Raw genomic sequence first — 24,067 nt, 5'->3', positions numbered from 1 at the left:
GCCGGAAAACTTCCGCGCCTAAGTGATCATCGGGGAGGTCACTTGGGCGCACAGGTATTTCCCGTAAATATGAAACGTAATAAAATCTTGCTTCCCTTTCAGGTCTCTTTTGGTGGTAGGTCTGCTACCGGCAGTGCCTTCGTGGATTCAGGGTCTTCTGCTAATATCATGTCTGTGGAATTTGCTATGTCTCTAGCTATGCCTTTGATTGATTTGCCTAAACCTGTCCCGGTAGTGGGTATCGACTCCACTCCTCTTGCTAATGGTTCTTTGAACTCCTTGTTGGTTCCATGCATTTGGAGCAGTGCTCTGTACTGTTGATGCAGGGATTATCGTCCGATTTGGTTTTAGGCCTTCCCTGGTTGCAGTTGCATAATTCCACGTTTGACTGGAATACTGGGGAGCTTACCAAATGGGGTAATGAATGCTTGACGTCATGTTTTGCTGTTAATTCTATTTCTCCCCCTGAGGAGGTGAACACGCTACCTGAGTTTGTTCAGGACTTCGCTGATGTTTTCTCTAAGGAGGCCTCCGAAGTGTTACCTCCTCATAGAGAATACGATTGCGCTATCGAATTGGTGCCAGGAGCTAAGCTCCCTAAGTGTAGGATATTTAATCTTTCTTGTCCCGAACGTGAAGCCATGAGAGAGTATATCCAGGAATGCCTGGCCAAGGGTTACATTCACCCCTCTACTTCTCCGGTAGGTGCTGGCTTCTTCTTCGTAGGGAAGAAGGATGGTGGTCTTAGGCCATGCATTGACTACCGTAACTTGAATAAGGTCACTGTAAGGAACCAGTATCCCCTTCCTTTGATTCCTGATCTCTTTAATCAGGTTCAGGGGGCCCAATGGTTCTCTAAGTTTGATCTACGGGGGGAGTATAACCTTATCTGCATCAAAGAGGGGGATGAGTGGAAGACTGCGTTTAACACGCCCGAAGGTCATTTCGAATACCTCGTCATGCCCTTTGGGTTGTGTAATGCTCCTGTGGTCTTCCAGAATTTCATAAATGAGATTTTAAGGGATTACCTGGGGGTATTTCTTGTAGTGTACCTTGATGACATACTGGTGTTTTCCAAGGACTTGTCCTCCCACATTGAGCATGTCAGGAAGGTGCTCCAGGTCCTTCGGGAAAATAAACTGTTTGCGAAAACCGAAAATTGTGCGTTTGGGGTACAGGAGATACCATTTTTGGGTCAAATCCTCACTCCTCATGAATTCCGCATGGACCCCGCCAAGGTCCAGGCTGTGGCGGAATGGGTCCAACCTGCCTCCCTGAAGGCGTTACAGTGTTTCTTGGGGTTCGCTAATTATTACAGGAGATTTATTGCTAACTTCTCGGTCATCGCTAAGCCTCTTACGGACCTCACTCGCAAAGGTGCTGATCTTCTCCACTGGCCTCCTGAGGCTGTTCAGGCTTTTGAGGTCCTTAAGAAGTGCTTTATCTCGGCCCCGGTGCTGTTTTAGCCCAACCAAATGGAGCCATTTATCGTGGAAGTTGACGCATCCGAGGTGGGAGTGGGGGCTGTCTTGTCCCAGGGTACCAGGTCCCTCACCCATCTCCGACTCTGTGCCTACTTCTCCAGGAAGTTTTCGCCCACTGAGAGTAACTATGATATTGGCAACCGCGAACTCTTAGCCATTAAATGGGCATTTGAAGAGTGGCGCCACTTCCTGGAGGGGGCTAGGCACCAGGTAACGGTCCTTACCGACCACAAGAATCTGGTTTTCCTAGAATCTGCCCGGAGGCTAAACCCGAGACAAGCTCGATGGGCGCTATTTTTTACCAGATTCAACTTTTTGGTTACCTATAGGGCTGGGTCTAAAAATATTAAGGCCGATGCACTGTCGCGTAGCTTCATGGCCAGCCCCCCTTCGGAGGAAGATCCTGCTTGTATTCTGACTCCTGGTATAATCATTTCTTCTATTGATTCTGATTTAGTCTCTGAAATTGCGGCTGATCAAGGTTCAGCTCCCGGGAACCTTCCTGAGGACAAGCTGTTTGTTCCCCTGCAATTCCGGCTAAGGGTACTTAGGGAAAATCATGACTCCGCACTATCTGGTCATCCAGGCGTCCTGGGTACCAAACACCTCATTGCCAGAAACTATTAGTGGCCTGGGTTGCCTAAAGACGTTAAGGCCTACGTCGCCGCTTGTGAGGTTTGTGCTAGGTCCAAGACTCCCAGGTCCCGACCAGCGGGCTTACTACGTTCTTTGCCCATTCCCCAGAGACCTTGGACCCATATCTCCATGGATTTTATCACCGATTTGCCTCCATCTCAAGGCAAGTCGGTGGTGTGGGTTGTAGTAGACCGATTCAGTAAGATGTGCCACTTTGTGCCCCTCAAGATACTACCCAATTCCAAGACGTTAGCTACCTTGTTTGTCAAACACAACCTGCGTCTCCATCGGGTCCCTGTCAATATTGTTTCGGACAGAGGGGTACAATTTGTTTCATTGTTTTGGAGAGCCTTCTATAAAAAATTGGAGATTGATCTGTCCTTCTCCTCTGCCTTCCATCCTGAAACTAATGGCCAAACTGAGAGGACTAATCAATCTCTAGAAAAATATTTAAGGTGTTTTATCTCTGACTGTCATCGGGAACTGTGCACAGTCTGGGCCCAGGTTCAGAAGAACCTAGAGGCGTCTCAGAGCGTACAAAAAACTCAGGCTGATAGAAGACGTTCTGCTAACCCCTTGTTTATGGTCGGGGATCTGGTGTGGTTATCGTCTAGGAACTTGCGCCCTAAGGTCCCGTCCAAGAAGTTTGCTCCCCGGTTTATTGGGCCGTATAAGGTCATTGAAGTCCTCAATCCTGTCTCCTTCCGACTGGAGTTGCCCCCATCTTTTCGAATACACGACGTGTTTCATGCCTCCCTCCTTAAACGCTGCTCCCCGTCCTTGGCTCCCTCGAGGAAACCTCCTGTTCCCGTTCTCACCCCTGAGGGGGTGGAATTCGAGGTGGCCAAGATTGTGGACAGCAAGATGGTCCAAGGCTCCCTCCAGTACCTGGTCCATTGGAGAGGATACGGGCCTGAGGAGAGGACTTGGGTACCCGCCCGGGATGTTCACGCTGGGGTATTGGTCAGGAAGTTCCACCTTCGTTTCCCCAATAAACCAGGTCCACTTAGAAAGGGTCCAGGGCCCCTCATAAAAGGGGGGGTACTGTAAAGGATCTGCCAGGCACAACTTCTGTGGATACGCCCATAGGTAATCAGTCTGCACCTGAGTCTATGTCTCTGAGACTGACTCCAGCTTCCACCACTCAGGCTGGCAGGCTTAGGAGTGGGAGAGCCTATCCCAGCCTGGCCAGACTCAGCTAGCTCCCGCCCTCTGTCTATTTATACCTGCCTTTCCTGTTCCTCCTTTGCTTGTGATTCTTCTCATGTGGTTTCCTGGCCCAGCTACAGCTTCTGACTATTTGATCCTGCTCCATACTGACCCTGGCTTACTGACTACTCTCCTGCTCTGCGTTTGGTACCTCGTACACTCCTGGTTTGACTCGGCTCGTTCACCTCTCTTGTTGCTCACGGTGTTGCCGTGGGCAACTGCCCCATTTCCCTTAGCTTTGTGTACCCTTGTCTGTTTGTCTCGTGCACTTACTGAGCGTAGGGACCACCGCCCAGTTGTACCCCGTCGCCTAGGGCGGGTCGTTGCAAGTAGGCAGGGACAGAGTGGCGGGTAGATTAGGGCTCACTTGTCCGTTTCCTTACCCCTATTATTACACTAAGTCAATGTTAAAAAAACTAAAAGTTAACAACTAGCATCGTCGCGTCAGTAAAAGTCCGAACTATCACAATATAGCATTGTTTAACCCGCTCGGTGAATTGAAAAGATATATAAAACACGCAAATTGCTGTTTTTTGGTCACCTTAGTGCTCCAAAAAAATGAAATAAAAAGTTAGAAAAAAGTTGCGTATACCCCAAAATAGTATTGGTGAAAACTACAGCTCCCCCCCACCCCACCGCAAAATTTAAGCCCTCACATGGCTAAATTGATGGAAAAATGAAAAAATTATGGCTTTCAGAATATGGCGACACAAAAGATTTTTTTAATTTCGCAAATAGATTTTTTTTTTTTAAAAGTGGTAAAACATAAAACAAAATATATAAATTTGGTATTGTCGTAATCGTATCAACCTGTAGAATAAGGTGAATATGTCGTTTTTACCGCCTGATGGACGCCGTAAAAACAAAGCCCCCAAAAAAATGGCGTAATCATACATTATGTGGTACAATAAATGGTGCCGTGAAAAACCACAACTTGTCCCGCAAAAAACAATCCCTCATATAATCCGTGAACATGTACGGGACATTGAATCCGCAAAGGAGGTTTTTGATGCTGACAAAATAGAAAAACTAAAAACGATTCCGCATCATTTTAAACAGCATCATAACTGTAATTCCAGGCTACTGAAGGTGCGAGGAATAGATCATGTGGAACTGAATATAAGAGGTGGAGATCTGATGAAGAAGTTACTAAGATTGGAAAGCAAATGGATCTGGACTTTGAGGACCATGCAACCGAGAGGCTTAAACGAATCGCATGGGTACGCTTCGTTTCTCTGATCACTGTGTATGTGTTTGTGTGGCATCATTTTTTAATTTTGTAATGTAATAATGTTTTTTGTGATTTTAACATACGTTCTTCCTTCTTCCTAGTTCATCAGACATAGACGTTTACGAAATACCATTGATATTCAGAGATGCATCAACTTTGCAATGAAAGAAACTAAACTACATTAAAACGATATGTTATACTGATCTGTATAGAATAGTTTTCTCAACTACTTGTTTGCTAATCCCTATGGTAGTATATATATGGCAGCGGAAAATAATGAAATGCACAGATTTTTTATGAATAATTTTTAAATTCAATGAACTTGTTGCACTATTGCACTTTAGTCACTTAAATGTACTTTTATGTATTCCTAATGTTGGCACTAATTCGTTATATATTTTTTCAATATTCTTTCACATGACTATATGTGCATATGATCTGTGTACATATATATACTCGTATATAATTTTTTATCACCACATATTATTTATTTATTTTTTATAATCACTTTGCACATAATATATTACCATGGTGATGTAGATCAACACATGTGTTTCTCATATGTGTATGAATAGCACGTGTATATGTATGTAAATATTTTCTTATAATATACAGTACTTATTTATTTATTTATTCACAACGTCACATATATATATAAAATATAAAATATTTTTTATGCACATTATACTGTATGTGAATATGGACTATATATTGTTCAATATCAAGTAATGTGTCTAATATAATCTATTATATATTTATTTTAATGTTCTGTGCCGAATATCCAAAGGATTTTCCTTATGTCAAACATAAAGCTTTTATTTATAGATAATTATGATAGGGGATATATGTACAAGTACTGAATATGGAATTTCCATCAAACGCTGTGGAACTCTTTTCTATATATATATATATATATATATATATATATATATATATATATCGTATTTGGTTGATTCATTGCTAACATACCTCAATCAAGTGCGCATGCGCTGGCGTCCCTAGCAACTCACCACGAGTCGGCATCTTGATGTGCACATGACAAGAGACGCTGCTGTGATATCATCACGCGGCGTACTCATCATGTATCACATGATGCCCACACCATGTGAGGACTGTCTATCGTCAAACGCGGACATGACGCCAACAGTTGATTGAGGTAAATATCTGGTGCATTACTTTTCACCTGGCAAATCGGCCTCTGATTGGTCTCTATGTAAGATAAATGGGAAGGATATACTTGTAGGTGCCACCCCCAGACGAAGGCGGAAGCCGAAACGCGTTGGGGCCGGTCGCCATTCTTTGAGTCTCAGCCACATGGGTTAGTACTTTGTTATCTATCGTTCGTTGTTCTTGTTGCTTGGGATCAATATATACAAATTGCATTCAGCATTTACATATGTATGAGTAAAATCTTAGGATATAATACTCTTTATTTGTCCTTTTGTAACCCTATTTTCAGTGTATGTTACAAACATCCTTCCCATTTATCCTTAAACAGCAGAACATATTATTTTGTAGCCAGTATACCTAACTACATTTATACTATACTATATGTATTTGCTTTGAGGTATATTCCAATAAGCTCATATTCACATGACTTCATTTGTTGAATATTTGACTCTTGTTTGGCGGCCATGCTTTTATTTGTGATTCATTTTTAGAAACATATATTTTGTAACCACTATAATTTTGTTGTGTAATAAAAAAGAGTATATATATATATATATATATATATATATATATATATATATATATATATATATATATATATATATATATATATATATATATATATCTTTTGACTTATAGACTCCATGGTCCTTTCTTGTTTGGTTTAATATTGCTGTATAGACAGAAAAATAAAAAAATTATAGCTTTTGGAAGGTGAGGAGGAAAAAGCAAAAGTGAAAATCCGAAAAAAACAGGCTGCATCCTTATATAAAATAATATAGATACAATCAGGCGTATACATACATTCAGATTAATGCTTTACATTTCACTGATTCTCTGCTATTTTATAGACGAGCAAATACATGTTAATATTTTCAGCAAATCAGCTCGATACATTGCTGATCATGAATCTGGTAACTTTACCCTCTCTAACTAGGAACCACAATTTAACCCCTTCCCGACATTTGACGTATCCATACACCAAAGTCGGGTAGGGGAAGTATGGAACAGGCTCCCGGAGTGAACCCGCTCCATACGATGCCGGTGTCGGCTGTATGTTACAGCCGACACTTCAGAGTGACGAGCAGGATAGCGCTCGAGCGCGATCCCGTTGGTTTAATTCGTTAAATGCCGCGGTCAATAGCGATCACGGCATTTAAATCGTTAGTAAAAGGGGGGAGACCTCATGGCGATGGTTGCTATGGCTGCCTGTCAGAATCACGATATACTGCAATACATTAGTATTGCAGTACATAGTGCAAGCGATCTAACGATCGCTGGTTGAAGTCCCCTAGGGGGACTAATAAAAAAAAAAGTAAATATTTGTAAAATAAAGGTTTTTTTTTTAAGTAAAAAAATAAATATTAAAAGTTAAAAAAAAAACCTTTTCCCATTTTACCCCTAGAGCATAGTAAAAAATAAATAAATAAACATAATTGGTATCGTTGGATCCGTAAAATTCTGAACTATTACAATATATCATTATTTAACCCGCACGGTGAACGCCGTAAAAAAAATGAAAAGTTGTAAACACCAGAATCTATTTTTTGGTCACCTCATCTCAAAAAATTAAATTAAAAGTGATCAAAATGTCTCATGTACCCGAAAATGGTATCATTAAAACTTACAGCTTATACCGCAAAAAATAAGTCCTCATATCACTTAATCGATTAAACAATAAAAAAGTTATGGCTCTCAGAATTTGGCGACTCAAAATAAATGTTATTTTTTAAACTTAGGTTTTTACTTGTAAAAGTAGTAAAATATAGAAAAACTATATATATTTGGTATCCGTAATCGTATTGATCCACAGAATAAAGTTCACATGTTGTTTTTAATTGCACAGTGAATTCCGTAAAAACGATGCGCAAAAAACAATGGAGGAATTGCAGTTTTTTTCATTTTCTGCCCGACAAATATTATTTTCCCACTTCCTAGTACATTATATGGCACAATAAATGGTTCTACGAAAAACTACAACTCGTCCCGCAAAAATCATGCCCTCATAGAACTATATCGACGGAAAAATAAAAAAGTTATGGTTTTTTGAAGGTAGGGAGGAGAAAACGAAAATGAAAATCTGAAAAATGGCTGCGGCGGGAAGGGGTTAGATGGACCCGTCAGCTCTCCTAACATGTCTTTTATTAGTAACAGCTCCCGTTCCTGTCTCCTAAGCTTCTGCTGTCTAACTTTGTACTGCGCACGCTCTGTCGCATATGCAGTTCAGAGCGACCCAGATTAGAAGCTGGTTTGTAGAGGGAAGCCGGCGCCATTTTGGTGAAGACCGGCCGCACTGCAGGTAAAGTGTGTGTTTGTGTGTGCGTGAGCGTATAGGGGGATGTTTTGCATGTTTGGGGGGGGGGGTTTGTGTGTGGCGTGGCTGCATGTTTGTGAGGGTTTATGTGTGTGGGGGGGGGGGTTGTGGGGGGCGTTGATATAAAGGGGTAGCTTAATCAAGCAATTTTTTTTCATGTTTTTTGGTGCATAAAATGCTCTAAAAAACACGTAAAATACACACCGTGTGAACCTATAAACTGAAAAGTAATTTACCACCAGTCTTCCCTCTTGACTTTCATCTTTCTTAGCCTTTTGGTGTGTCCTATAGCTGCTGCCAGCTGCCATTTGGAAAATCACTCCCAAAATGGCAGTTGGACACTGGATAATTTGGACACCTCTTCCTGGCTTGTAGCCACAAATAGGGAGAGGAGTGAGTAACCCTCCCAAATTTACAGCAGCTGTGAGTCAGGTTGCTTTACCTGATTCACCTTGCTGTAATTCTGGGTATTGCTCCCTCTGGTGGCCAACATAGGAAAACATGTCAAATTATTATTTAATCTTTAATATGTCCCACCTTGTGGAAGAAAAAAAAAATACACCAAATAACAAAAAAATAATATAATACAAATAAGTAACTTGCTTAGAAAATTGTTTTGATTCACCACACATTCCCTTTAATTTGTCGCATTTGGGTTTTTATCATCATGTCAAATTATTATTTAATCTTTAATATTTCCCACCTTGTGGAAGAAAAAAAAAATACACCAAATAACAAAAAAAAATATAATACAAATAAGTAACTTGCTTATAAAATTGTTTTGATTCACCACACATTCCCTTTAATTTGTCGCATTTGGGTTTTTATCATCCTCTGACCTTATTTAAAATTACACTGATCTGACTTTTCCAAAGTAATTAGAGATTTAAAGCTGTTAGATGTAAAAGTTAAACATTGAAGTGTTCCTATTCACATTGGACATCTGGGTAGAGGATCATATACAATAGCGCCCACCTCAGAGTGGTACTTGTAGTTTCTGTCCCAGCACTAAACAAATCATATGTTGTAACGAGCAGGTTTCCCTCCTTAAAACTACTGGCACTATCTTCTTTTGCCTAGAAGAAATGAGTTTTAATAATATGATACTTGGATTATATATACAAGCAGAACTTAAAGGGAACCGATCACCACCATTATGCTGGCCTCACTGAAGGCAGCATAAAGTAGTGACAGACACACCAATTTAAATGCCACATATGTGCTATTGTTAAGAAGTTTTGGAGAGCTTAATCTTTAATCTTTGCAGAGGACTGCTAGAGATGAGTCCGGTGTATTCATGAGCAGCCGATCCCCCCCACCCAGCCACCACTGATTGACAGAATTTACCCTATTACTGTGCAAAGTGAGAAATCTGTCAAAAGGTGCCACAGCAGCAGCTTATGAATACGCCGGACTTATCTCTCGCAGTGTGCTGCAAAAATAAAGAGTAGGACCTCCAAATCAGCATGACATTAGCACATAAGTGACAAACGCTAAAATCACTGTGTCTGTCACTACTTTATGCTGCTGTTAAGGATCTGCCAGGCACAGCTTCTGTATCCACGCCCATAGGTAATCAGTCTGCACCTGCTTCTATATCTGTGAGACTGACTCCATCTTCCACCACTCAGGATGGCAGGCTTAGGAGTGGGAGAGCCTATCACAGCCTGGCCAGACGGAGCTAGCTCCCGCCCTCTGTCTATTTATACCTGCCTTTCCTGTTCCTCCTTGCTTGTGATTCTTCTCGTTTTGTTTCCTGGCCCTGCTGCAGCTTCTTGTACCATTTGACCCTGCTTCATATTGACCCTGGCTTACTGACTACTCTCCTGCTCTGCGTTTGGTACCTCGTACACTCCAGGTTTGACTCGGCTTGTTCACTACTCTCCTGCTTTGCGTTTGGTACCTCGTACACTCCTGGTTTGACTCGGCTCGTTCACCACTCTTGTTGCTCACAGTGTTGCCGTGGGTAACTGCCCCTTTACCCTTGCTTGTGTACCCTTGTCTGTTTGTCTGTCGTGCACTTATTGAGCGTAGGGACCGTCGCCCAGTTGTACCCCATCGCCTAGGGCGGGTCGTTGCAAGTAGGCAGGGACTGAGTGGCGGGTAGATTAGGGCTCACTTCTCTGTTTCCTTACCCCCATCATTACAGCTGCCCTCAGTGAGACCATCATAATGCTGGTGACAAATTCCTATTAAAGCGGACCTATTCAAAATGCCAATACAGGATAGTTGATTGGCACTACATTTTTGTTTTAGTTTTTCAATCACCATTTTTTGATACATATAAGTTTTTGATCACTTTTTAAAAAAAAAAAAAAATAGCGATTCGCTATTGACCACGGCATCTAAGTGGTTAAAAGGCCAGGATCATAGCAATCTTTGTTCTTGGCCGGTAGTGCGAAGTGTCAGCTGTAATACACAGCTGACACCAGCAGCGTATGGTGCGGGTTCTGGGCATGAGCCCGCTTTATACTTCAACCCCAACTGAATATCATAAAAATACACTGGACTCTGCACACAGCACTCACAGATAATATAGTTAGTGTGAGTCAGGGGAGCTTAACTCCTTAACGACATGCCATTTACATGTACGTGGCAGCCGTCAAGGAGAAGTAAGGAACGGGATCACGAGTTGAGTGTGCTCCATGTCGGCTGACACTTCACTGCAATTTGCGAAATCAAAGATTACTTTGATTCTTCCAGTTTGACCCCTTAGATGCTGCAGTCAATCGCGACTGCGACATCTAAGGCGTTAGAATGAGTGGGGCGGCCCCCTCCGACGTGCGATCGCAAGGTACTGATGGTTGTCATGGCAGCCTGTGGGTCTAATGAAGGCCTATTAAGCCCTGGCAGTAAGCCTGTCAAAACTGTTATATACTGCAGTACATAGTGCAAGCGATCCAACGATCACTGGTTCAAGTCCCCTAGGGGGACGTTTCCCAAAAAATAAAAATCAGTTAAGTAAAGTTTTTTTCATGTAACGAAAAAAAAATATGAATAAGTTTAAAAAAAAAAAACCTTTTCACATTATTTCCCTAAAGTAATATTTAAAAAAAATTTAAGTTAACATAACTGATATCGCCACCTTCGTAAAACGTTATATAACAAATAATTAAAAAGGCCAAATTGCTATTTTTTGGTCATCTTAGCCCCCCCAAAAAATGGAACAAAAAGTGATCAAGAAGTCGCATGTACCCCAAAAAATGCTACAACTTGTCTTGAAAAAACAAGCTATGTCGATGAAAAAATAAAAAAGTCATGGTTTTGGAAGTCGGGTAGGAAATAAACGAAAATTGACCGTATCATTAAGGGGATAATAACTCTGCAGATAATCATTGTAAAGACTTACTCACAATATCACTGCACTCCTGGTACCTTAAGGCAGAAATTATGTCTTCTGCAGCGCTCTACGCATGGGGGATGGGGGACATACAAAGGCACAGAGGACATAGCTTGGTGGGGAGGGGAGGAGTCTAGGAGCTTCAAGGAAGCTGATGTAATCCTCTAGTTCACAGGATGTCAGACACACAAGGGGGACTGACTTCCAGTTTACACAGAAAAGCAAGCTTTGAATTGGTGGTCCGACTGAGATCACATGACACACCTGCCCATAATGAAAGTGTTCAAAATGTGTGCATACAACTGAACTGGGATGATACAAATAAGGCTGGGTTCACTCCTGTGTTGGTGTGTTCCATTGCTCTGCAACGGTTCCATTGGACAACGGATCCCACACGTTGCCGACGAACCCCATTAGGTTCCGTCAGCTTTCCGTCAGGGTGTCTGTGATTTTACTGGACACAATAGTGCAGCATGCTGCGCTATTATCTCTGGTAAACTCTGGCAAACACTGCCGGATCTGCGATGGAGGCCCCTAACCAGGGGTGAAAACCGGCCGGTTCACTCCAGTTCTCCCGTACCGGTTGTTAAAATTACAGCCGGTTCGCAAAACCAGGGGGAAAGCAGGAAACTTAGGACGTGGATACAATTGAGTTGGTGCCTTGCCATTCATCGCTGTGCGATGATGCAGTTGGCGCGATGACGTCTTCGCGCTGCTGCGTCGTTCTGCTGGAGGGGGCCTGGCGTCCATGGAGGACGGCGCAAGAATGGGCAAAGGGTAAGCATATAATGCTTTTTTTTTCCTTTTACTGTGGGCAGTGTTGGGGTCTTATCTATAGGGGACACTAACTACAGGGGACTATATAGAGGGCACTAACTACAGGGGGCGCTAGAGGGGGCACTATATACAGTGGACTATATAGGGACCTCTATCTACAGGGGACTATATAGGGGCCCTAACTGCAGGGGACTGTATAGGGGCCCTACCTACAGGGAATGCCTCAAGGTGCACTATCCACAGGTAACACCACAGGGGGCACTATACAGGGAACGCTACAGGTGGCACTATAAGGGAACGCTTCAGGTGGCACTATTTACAGGGAACGCTTAAGGGGGCACTACAGGGAACGTCACATGGGGCACTATTTACAGGAGATGCTACAGGGGGCCCTATCTACAGGGGATGCTACAGGGGGCCCTATCTACAGGTGACCATACAGAGGGCACTATCTACAGGGGACCCGACAGGGGGCACTATCTACAGGCAATGCTACTATCTAAAGAGGACTCTATGGGGAGCACTATCTACAGAAGGCTCTATGAGGGAAACTATCTACCGGGGGCTCTATGAGGGGCACTATCTACAGGGGGTCACTGTGTGTGGTGCATTACTTTACAGTGTTTGACACAATTTTATTCATGAGCACAATGTATCGTACTATTATATTCAGGGGCACAATGTATGGTGCTATTATATTCAGGGGCACCGTGTTTAGTACTATTATATTCAGGGGCACAGTGTATGGTACTATCATATTCAGGAGCACAGTGTGTACCACCATTATATTCAAAGGTACCGGGTATGATACTGTTATATTTAGGGGCACAGAGTGTGGCACCATGAGAAATTTATCTTCGTTTATAGGTGTGTAAATGTTGGAAATGCTTCCGAAGAGATCTGAGCGGCAAACTCTGCAGAAATGGGTCGTGGCCAGGAGGTGTCATCATAGAGGTCTGGACCAGATGGAAAAGAAAGGGGTTAAACTGAATTTGCTAATTATCTCAGTACTTAGCTGTATTTGTGCTTGTGCTGTATTTATGTACTGAGCTTGGTTTTGGTGCTGGTTATATGTACCGAGCTTAGTTCTGGAGTTATAATAACAATGCTAAATACATATATACAGCACCAAAGGGAAGCTCAGAACATATATAGAACTCCACAACCATGCTCAGCATATAAATACAGCACCAAAACCAAGCTCAGTACATATATACAGCACCACAACAAAGCTTAGTACATATATACAGCATTAGAACCAAGCTCAATATATATATATATATATATATATATATATATATGTACTGAGCTTTGTTCTGGTGTGGTATCTGTGTACTGAGCTTAGTTCTGGTGCTGTATATATGCACTGAGCTTGGTTCTGGTGCTGTATTTATGTACTCCGTTAGGTTCTGGTGCTGTATTAATTTACTGAGATTTGTTCTGGCGTTGTATTTATGTACTGAGCTTGGTTCTGATATTGTATATATGCAGGGCCGCCATCAGGGGGGTATTACTGGTACTCCCGTCAGGGGCCCGGCCACATGGATGAAGTAAAAGGGGCCCGCCGGGCTGCCGTCGCCCCCCCCCCCCCCTCGGACTGTTGCCCCCCCCTCGCAACGCTCACGGGCCCCCCCTCGCAATGCTCACGGGCCCCCCTCGCAACGCCCGCGGCACCCCCCTAGCGACACCCCCCTAGCGACACTCCCCTAGCAACACTCGCGGCAGCCCCTGCATACCTGTTGTAGCTTCACTGGAGGGGAAGATGCAGCATGTGCTGAAGCTGCGTGTGGAGATCCCGCCCCCCAGCTCCTCTACACTGCCGACAGGACATGCAGGCTGGTGAGTATGTTCCCCTATCCGTTCTGATTCCCATCCCCCTGACCCCATTTGTAGATTGTATAAAGTTGGTTAAAAAGTTTTTTGGTATTTTTTCGTTTTCCTAGCGCTTTTTTGCCGCGATTTTCGTAATCGCGGCAAAAATGGTGCAGTTTTGCCGCGATTATATAAAAATCGCGGCAAAACCGCGTGATTTGTGCCGCAATTACGAAAATTGCATAAAAAAAAGATACAAAACATGAAAAGTGCTGTTAGGCTATATTCTCACAGTGCGGTCAAGTCACGTTTTTTTGCAAAAATTGTGGCAAAAAAATGGGATTTCACCGCACTGTGTAACTAGACTAAGGCCTTATTCAGACGGCCGCATTCGGTCCGTGACATACGGAGCGTGTATCGGCTGTATCTCACAGGCTGACCACAATTCATGGTGCCGGACTCCTAGCATCATAGTTATCAGTGTTGCTGGGAGTCCCTGCCTCTCTGCGGGAATACTGTCCCATACTGTAATGATGCTTTCAGTACGGGACCGGGGACAGTATTCCCACGGGAAGGGAGGGACTATGATCATAGATAACTGTGATGCTAGAAACCCGGCTCCCTGAACTGTGGTCGGTCCGGGAAATATGGCCGATACACGCTCCGTATATCACAGACCGAACATGGACATCTGAATAAGCCACTTACTTGCCTCCTATTTTTGGTGCGGATTGTGCACTGAAAATTCACTACAAATGACAATATAAGGCCTTATTCACACGAACGGGTTATACGTCCGTGATACTTATTACGTCGCACGGACTTATGTTAGTGAATGGGGCCGTTCAGACTGTCAGTGAATTTCACGCAGCGTGTGTGCGCTTTGTAAAACTCACGACATGTCATATACTTGCCCGTGTTTCGCGCAGCACACACCCATTGAAGTCATTGGGTGCGTGCAAATCGTGCACTTCACATGGAAGCACTTCCGGGTGACGCGCGTGATTCGCGCTACACAGGGCCGCCATCAGGGGGGTATTAGGGGTACTAGTGTAGGGGGCACGGCCAAACTTAATTGAAAGGGGGGCCCGGCAACTGCCGCGACTTGCCTTTGGTAGAAAAAAACAGGCCCCTGCAATGGGGCCTGTTCTTTTCACCAAAACAATGTCGTGAGCTGCGGGCCCCCCTCTCGTCAAACACCGCCGTGAGCTGCGGGCCCCCCTCTCATCACCGCCGCGAAACACCGCTTGCGCGCGTGTGCGAACGACCGCAAGCTCGCACCCGCGCGCGCATGACTGCGCCCACGCGCGAACGACCAGGCGCGCCGCCGAGAGGGAGGCGGTGCGCCCGCAACACAAGTCCGATCTACGGGGAAGGACAGCCACACAGGGACAGCGGCGCACAGTTTACTTACCTGCTGGCCCGACTCCGCCTCCTCGTCCTCCGCCTCCTCGTCCGACTCCGCCTCCTCGTCATCCTCCTCGTCCGACTCCGCCTCGTCCTCCTTCTCCAGAGCGTAGCTGCGTAAGGAGAGGGGGATGAGTCTAGTTGTTGCGCGGCGGCAGGAGTTCTACGATCCCCGCCATTTTCTGGAGCCTGGAGGTCAAGGACGACATCTGGACCGAAGACATCGCCTGAAGAGGACTGGAGTCGGAGCAGCTCTTCTGACACGGTGAGTAAAGTGTCTCAAAGTGCTGTTTATGTATGGCCCTGTTCACACAGAGTATTTTGCAGGCCGAAAAAATCTGCCTCAAAATTCCTTAAAGAATTTTGAGGCAGATTTTGACCTGCCCACACTATCTTGCCGCGTTTTTTGCTGCGTTTTTTGCCCGCTGCGATTGAGGACAGCAGACAAAAAACGCAGCGAAAAATGCATTTTCTGCCTCCCATTGATTTCGATGGCAGGTCAGAGGCGGAACCGCGGCAAGAAAGGACGTGCTGCTTTTCCTTTTTTCCGCGACTGGCTCCCATTGATTTCAGATTAAATCAATGGGAGGCGGTTTTGGAAGTTTTTTGGTGCTGATTCTGACGCAGTGTCCGAGTCAATATCAAGGCCCAAAAACTCTTTGAACTGGGCCTTATTGTTAGGGCTTATTCAGACGAACGTGTAATACATCAGTGCAACGCGCGTGATTTTCACGCGCCTCGCACGGACCTATGTTACTCTATGGGGCCGTGCAGACTGTCAGTGATTTTCACTCTGCTGCGACTGTGATACGCTGCGGATTTTCCACAATAGAATGTGTTGCATAAAATCCGCAGTGTTCATGCCTAGTGTGTTCCTACCCTAAGGCCGGATTTACACGAGCGTGTGCTTTTTGCGTGCGCAAAAACGTGGCGTTTTGCGCATGCAAAAGGTCCATAACAGCTCCGTGTGTCAGCAGCGTATGATGCGCGGCTGCGTGATTTTCGCGCAGCCGCCATCATTATGACACTCTGTTTGTATGTTTGTGGCACGTGGTGCTTTTCTGTTTTCATTCATAGTTTATACTGCTGCGGAAGTGCTGGGCGTGATTTTCACGCACCCATTGACTTCAATGGGTGCGTGATGCGCGAACAATGCACAAATATAGGACATGTCGTGAGTTTTACGCAGCGGACACACGGACACACGCTGCATGAAACTCACTGACAGTCGGCACGGCCCCATAGAGTAACATAGGTCCGTGCGAGGCGCGTGAAAATCACGCACGTTGCACGGATGTATTACACGTTCGTCTGAATAAGCCCTAACAATAAGGCCCAGTTCACAGAGTTTTTGGGCCTTGATATTGACTCGGACGCTGCGTCAGAATCAGCACCAAAGAACTTCCAAAACCGCCTCCCATTGATTTAATCTGAAATCAATGGGAGCCAGTCGCAGAAAAAAGAAAAAGCAGCACGTCCTTTCTTGCCGCGGTTCCGCCTCTGACCTCCCATCGAAATCAATGGGGGGCAGAAAATGCATTTTTCCCTGCGTTTTTTGTCTGCTGTCCTCAATCGCCGCGGGCAAAAAACGCGGCAAGATAGTTTGGGCAGGTCAAAATCTGCCTCAAAATTCGGTGCGCAGTTCGCGGGTGCGCATGCGCGGGAGTTTGCGGGTGCGCGCGATCGGTCGCACGGGCGGCAGTGTTTGACGGCCCCCATGACGACCCCCATGCTACTAAGGGCCGCCATCAGGGGGGGTATTATGGGTACTGATGTGAGAGGCCCGGCCAAACCTAATTGAAAGGGGGGCCCGCAGCTCACGACATTCTTTTGGTGAAAAAACAAGCCCCATTGCAGGGGCCTGTTTTTTTTTTCTACCAAAGGCAAGTCGCGGCAGTTGCCGGGCCCCCCTTTCAATTAGGTTTGGCCGGGCCTCTCACATCAGTACCCATAATACCCCCCCTGATGGCGGCCCTGGGTACCATGATATGGTGCTGGACGGAGTACCGTTAACAGGCGGTGCCACGGTAGGGGGGCCAGAAAATTTAGCTGTAGGGGGCCCTGAAATTCCTGATGGCGGCCCTGTATATATGTATGAGCCTGGTTCTGGTGTTGTATATATGTTATGAGCATGGTCCTGGTGCTGTATTTATGTACTGAGCTTAGTTCTGGCACTGTATCTGTGCATTAGCCGGGAAATTTGTTGCAGCTTATTGTGCACGCCGCACTGTTCTCCACCCTTCTCAAAGTGCACAGTTTAACTAAATGGGCTGAGGATGCTAAGGATATTGAATGTGTGCATATAGGTCTTTATGTAATGGGTTAGTTTAATATAATGAGTGTGGGTAGGTAGGTAGGATTTCAATGTGAAGCGGAGGTGTTTTATTTTCCGCGAGCGGAAAAAACGGCGCGGGAAAAAGAAGGGACATGCCCTATCTTCGGGCATTTACGCCTCTGACCTCCAATTGACATCAATGGGAGGCAGAGAAAGTGTATTTCGCGTTGTTTTATGTCCACGGCGCTCAATGGCCGCGGGCGAAAAACGCAGCGAAAATCGGCATGCAGGCAGAGCAAAATCTGTCTCAAAATTCCAAACGGAATCTTGAGGCAGATTTTCTTCCTGCAAAAAATTTAGTGTGAACCCAGGCATATTTGGAATATCGTATTTGTTTTATTTTATTATTAGAATAATTTTCCATGGTGCGATACACCGCAAAAGACCGAAACGCCCACCCCTCCCGGGGTGCGTATGTCTGTCTGCAAAACAGTAAACCCATTGTTACAAATATTAATCCAACCCCTGCCCCAAACAGAGCCTCTGACGCAGATGTTAACATAGCCTTACCCAGTTAGAATAGTGCTGATAAGTTAGCATTACATGTAGAAAACAAAAATATGCTGGAGTGCTTTCTTTAAACTTTGAATGTAGGGGAGTTTAATATGGTTTGCAGCTGTATTTTATTGTTAAAAGAGGAGAAACTTCTGGCCAGTTTCACAGAGTAAGCAAACAAATATTGTCAGCTTTCCTTGTGTGCACTCTCATACAAGAAAAGCTGTCAATCACTTTGTGAGAGCAAGAGGTAGGTGAAGCAAACAATGTCTGGACAGGATTTTTTCCGCTTTTTACAATAAAATACAAGAGCGAACCCTATGAAACTATACAGTGCCGTGCTCAGCGGTCCCAGCTTCATACTACAGCTTTATATAGCATTGCAATTAAAAGTGTAGGTTCAGTGTTTCTGTGATTTGTCAAAATTCATTTTTAAATCTCTCAGTTGCTCCTTAACAACATATAGTTACATAGTTACATAGTTACATAGTTACATAGTTAGTACGGCTGAAAAAAGACACATGTCCATCAAGTTCAACCAAGGGACGGGAAAAGGGAAGGAAAAATTTCTACACATAGGAGCTAATATTTTTTTGTTCTAGGAATTTATCTAACCCTTTTTTAAAGCCATCTACTGTCCCTGCTGTGACCAGCTCCTGCGGTAGGCTATTCCATAGATTCACAGTTCTCACGGTAAAGAAGCCTTGTCGCCTCTGCAGCTTGAACCTTTTTTTCTCCAGACGGAGGGAGTGCCCCCTTGTTTTTTGAGGGGGTTTTACAAGGAACAGGATTTCACCATATTTTTTGTATGTGCCATTAATATATTTATATAAGTTAATCATGTCCCCCCTTAGTCGTCTTTTTTCAAGGCTAAATAGGTTTAATTCTTTCAATCTTTCCTCATAACTTAAATTCTCCATGCCCCTAATTAACTTCGTTGCTCTTCTTTGTATTTTTTCCAACTCCAGGGCATCCTTTCTATGAACTGGAGCCCAGAACTGAACTGCATATTCTAGATGAGGCCTCACTAATGCTTTGTAAAGCGGTAATATTACATCCCTGTCCCGTGAGTCCATGCCTCTTTTAATACACGACAATATCCTGCTGCCCTTTGAAGCAGCTGATTGACACTGCATGCTGTTATTGAGTTTATGATTTACAAGTACACCCAGATCCTTCTCAACAAGTGAATCCGCCAGTGTAGCTCCCCCTAGGACATATGAGGCATGCAGGTTGTTGGTACCCAGATGCATAACTTTACATTTATCTACATTAAACTTCATCTGCCAAGTGGACGCCCAAACACTTAGTTTGTTTAAATCTGCCTGCAATTCATGAACATCTTCCATAGACTGATCTATATTACATAGCTTGGTGTCATCTGCAAAAATAGAAATAGTGCTATTAATCCCATCTTCTATATCATTAATAAATAAGTTGAATAATAGTGGTCCCAGCACTGAACCCTGGGGTACACCACTTATAACTGGGTACCATTCAGAGTAGGAATCATTGACCACAACCCTCTGGATACGGTCCTTGAGCCTATTCTCAATCCAATTACAAACTATATTTTCTAAACCTATAGTCCTTAATTTACGCATTAGGCGTCTATGGGGGACAGTGTCAAATGCCTTTGCAAAGTCCAAAAACACTAAACAACGTACTATAAGTTGCCGGTTGTCAGCATTCTCTGGTATATCAATACATCTCACCCGTTGTATTCTATTGAACACTTGAAACAAACTGAATTTACATTTACTTGTTGATCACGTCTATTAGGGTATGTTCACACGCCCTATGTACGGACGTAATTCAGGCGTTTTACGCCTCGAATTACGCCTGAAAAAACGGCTTGAAACCGTCTGCAAACATCTGCCCATTGAATTCAATGGGTCTTACGGTGTTCTGTGCAGACGAGGTGTATTTTTACGCGCCGCTGTCAAAAGACTGCACGTAAAAAGTTGCCCGCCTCAAAGAAGTGCAGGACACTTCTTGGGACGTAATTGGAGCAGTTTTTCATTGACTCCAATGAAAACCAGCTCCAATTCCGTCCGTAAAAGACGCCGAGAAAAATGCGTGCACTTGTCAAAACGTCTGAAATTCAGGAGCTGTTTTTGCCTGAAAAAGCTCCGTAATTTCAGATGTATTTGGCGTTGCCGTGTGAACATACCCATACTATCACTGGCAACCAATACAATTAAATTAAAACTGAATTCAGGTATATAGTACCATTTTATAGCACTCTTAAGGTCCTCTTACACGGCCCAATATAGGCTGTGAAAACTAGCACCAATCAACGAGGCAACTCGAGCACCAATCAATTAGCACTCGTTAATACGATCGCTCGTCTCCATACATATCTATTATGTCGGCTGCACGTCTCCCAGTTTACACAGGGAGAAGAGCTGCCAACAATGATAATAATTCTTGCTGCATAAACGATAGGATCAGCCGATGAACTGAATGTGGATGCCTGAATTCCTAGAGGGAACGCAGGATTCCATAGTAGAGGGGTAAGTGGGGAAATTGCAGTTCGCAAATGATTAAAACGCACAGCCCTCCACAAAAGTAGAGAGTAGTAAGATAGAATTGACTTAGTCTTAACTAGAGATGAACGAACCGGGACAACCGAACCCGGTTTCGGTCCGAACATCGGGAAAAGTTAGGTTCGCAGCGAATCCGAACTTCACCGGGTTCGGCCGAACCCGTTTTGACCGAACCTGGCTACATTTTGGCGCCTGCCACATGTTAGATGTAAAATGGAGGATTTCACAATATCACCTGACATAAGGCTACCCCATAATGCCTTGCAAACGGCTCTCCCAGCCAATCGGGAGGCAGCATAGGGGCGGGCTCAAGCCTGCAATAAAAGTCTATGCACGGAGCTCAGCGGCCATTTTACAGACAGGAGCTGTAGGGATAGCATCTCTGCGCAGTTAGGGAAAGCATTAGGAATCTAAAAGCCAGGAATCCAGCAATCGAAGGGGCTCATCCACTACAGCGGGAGTCTACTCTCAACATCCAAATTGCAATACAAATTCTCCATTTGCCAAGCCAGTGTGTGAATAAGCTTTTATAAGGGGCTCATCCCCGTTGCATGGGTTAACATCCAGCTTGCAATCTAGGCAGGCAGCTGTAGTACTACAACGCCCAGCATTCCCTGAGTGCACAGTGGCTGATATAAATTCTCATTTATTGCCATTTGCCAAGCCAGTGTGTGAATACGCTTTTAGAAGGGGCTCATCCCCGGCCGTTAACATAACAAATAACAATCCAACTTGCAATACAGGCAGCCTTTGTAGTACTACTACAACGCCCAGCATTCCCTGAGTGCACTGCGGCGTGGCTGATAGAAATTCTCATTCATTGCCATTTGCCAAGCCAGTGTGTGAATACGCTTTTAGAAGGGGCTCATCCCCCGGGTTTTGATTCAACTTGCTGCACTCCAGCAGTGAAATGTCAGGTAAAAAAAAGGTTGTGAAAGGACGGGGTAGAGGAAAAAACACCCATGCCGTGTCCTCTTCCAGTCCAAATGTTGGATCTGTTGGTGCCAGACCCAGTACCAGCATTTGTGGCACAAGACATGTGCCCAGTTCCACTAGTAGCAGCAGCCATGTGCCTGCTGGTAGTAGCAGTATCAGCAAGCCAGACTTGTCCATCTCCTCCGGTGGGCGGGTTACTTTAGACAATACGGCCATTGTGGACTGGTTGGCTGGCTCGCGGTCATCTCAGCAGGAAGACTCTGACGATCTGGCTTCAAGCCAGGTTTCGTTGGATTCCAGATCCTCTACAGTTCCTTGGCACAGTGACAGTAGTAATATGGGTATTTCTAGCATTTCCATTCCATCATCTATGTCTTCACTCCCCCTTCCTAGCGGGAAGCCATCTTTCCTGAGAGTCCTAAGAGACATCTCCTCGGGTGCGAAGGAAGATACTGAACAACATAGTGATGATGATTTGTTTTCCGCGAGTCAGCTAACGGAGTGTGTTGCGGCGGTGGTGGAGGTGGAAGCGGTGTCCGAGACGCATAGCTGTGGTAGTGGGGGTGTTGGTGGTGGTAGGCGTGGTGGCAGACGCAGTAATGAGGGGGGGCATGGAGCCCGCCATGATGTCACATCACATTCACAACACAGTGAAAGAAGTGGCGGGGATGATGAGGAGGGCTATGATGATGATGTTGTTTTAGACAGGACGTGGGAACCAGGTGACGAGGTGATGACGGCGTCAGAGGAGGAGGGTAGTAGTGGCGGTACTGGCAGTGATAAACAGCCAAGCCAAGGTAGGGGCAGAAGTCAATCTGCAAAACGTTGCAGCGGTAGGGTCAGCTCAGGAGCCGGTGACGGCGACACTGCTGCTACTGGTGTAGGCTCCCGAAAAAAGCCTGCCAGACAAGGGGCAAGCTCGGGTGGTGGTGGTGGTGGTGGTGGTTGACGTGGTACTACCTCTTTACGGTACTCTGCCGTGTGGCAATTTTTCTGTACCTTCCCGGAGGACGAAAACATGGCACAGTGCCGTATCTGCAAGCAGAAAGTAAGGCTTGGGCAGGGCAGCAATGTAGGAACTACCGCTCTACGTAAACACATGGAGCGGCATCACAAGGCCATGTGGGACAATCGACATGCCCCACCATCATGTACATCTAATGTAGACCCCTCTGCCGCTGCTGCTGCTGCTCCGAGTCCCTGTCATCTAAGTAGTAGCCAAGCCTTATCCACCATGTAATTGTCATCATCATCATCACTGTCATCTAGTGCTCCTCCTACGTCCCGTCAGTTATCCATTACGGAATCGTTGTCCAATAAGCAACAACATATACCCAGTCATCCACTTGTCGTGCGGCTTAATTTACACCTGGCTAAGTTGTTGGTGGTGCAGTCGCTGTCGTACCACCTGGTCGACTCCGCCGGCTTCAAGCAATTGATGGCGTGCGTTCAGCCTAGGTGGCGAACACCTAGCCACCATTACTTCTCCAAAACAGCTGTCCCTGCCTTGCACAAGCACGTGGAGGAAAAGGTGGGCCAGTCCTTGAAATTATCCGTGTGCAGCAGGGTACATGCCACCGTCGACACGTGGAGCAGCAACTATGGGCAGGGACAGTACATGTCTTTCACGGCCCACTGCAGTCCGATGCACCACCGCAGCAATGCCAGGCATTACCACCTCCACGCTTGTATCTTTCTGGTTGAACTCCGGACACCAGGCGCCTGCCATCCTCCTCCTCCTACTCCTCCTTGCCCTCCTCAATGGAGTTCTTCCCGTCCCCGACAGGACACAGCGTATCTTCCATTCCTCCTCCCTCCTCTTTTCATAGGTGCAAGGTGAAGCGCCACAACGCTGTCTTACACCTGCTGAGCCTGGGCGAGAAAAGCCACACAGGGCAGGAGCTGCTGCAGTGCATCAAGGAGGAAATCGCACGCTGGCTGTCTCCTCTGAAACTCACACTGGGCAATGTTGTCTCTGATAACGGGAAGAACGTTGTGGCTGCACTGCGTCTAGGTCACCTGACACACGCTCCTTGCATGGCACATGTGATCAATCTGGTCATAACACGCTTCTTAAAGTCATATGTTGGTTTGAAGGGTGTGCTGGCCATGTCCAGGAGGGTTTGCGTTTGCTTTAGACGTTCGTATGCATTTAAGCACGCCCTCCTGGACTTGCAGCATCAAAACAATCTCCCAGAACACAGCCTGATTTGCGACGTTCCAACACGCTGGAATTCCACCCTGCACATGTTGGACCGTCTGTACGAACAGCGGAAAGCCGTGAATGATTTCCTGATGCAGCAGACGGGCAGCGTTTGGAGCCAGTGTAATTTCGAGCTCAGGCACTGGCAGCTGGTTAGAGACGCATGTCG

At 45.3% G+C, this 24,067-nt stretch overlaps 1 protein-coding gene across 4 annotated transcripts in view; it reads right to left on the bottom strand.

The window, feature by feature from the left end:
- LOC142657990 (cytochrome P450 2D17-like) overlaps positions 1-24,067 on the bottom strand; it is a 178,103-nt gene that overhangs the window by 38,178 nt on the left and 115,858 nt on the right. For 3 of the 4 annotated variants that reach the window (XM_075833611.1, XM_075833613.1, XM_075833612.1), the window contains one exon: positions 8,979-9,120. The exons of the other annotated variant lie outside the window; for it this stretch is intronic. In XM_075833611.1, coding sequence (XP_075689726.1) covers positions 8,979-9,120 — 142 coding nt within the window. The remainder of the gene's footprint in view (positions 1-8,978; positions 9,121-24,067) is intronic. 4 annotated transcript variants of the gene reach the window in all.

The sequence above is a fragment of the Rhinoderma darwinii genome, chromosome 7, assembly GCF_050947455.1.
Source record: "Rhinoderma darwinii isolate aRhiDar2 chromosome 7, aRhiDar2.hap1, whole genome shotgun sequence".
Taxonomy (NCBI): Eukaryota; Metazoa; Chordata; class Amphibia; order Anura; family Rhinodermatidae; genus Rhinoderma; species Rhinoderma darwinii.
Note: the sequence above shows the minus strand (reverse complement) of the source record. Positions and strands in the feature narration are given on the sequence as shown.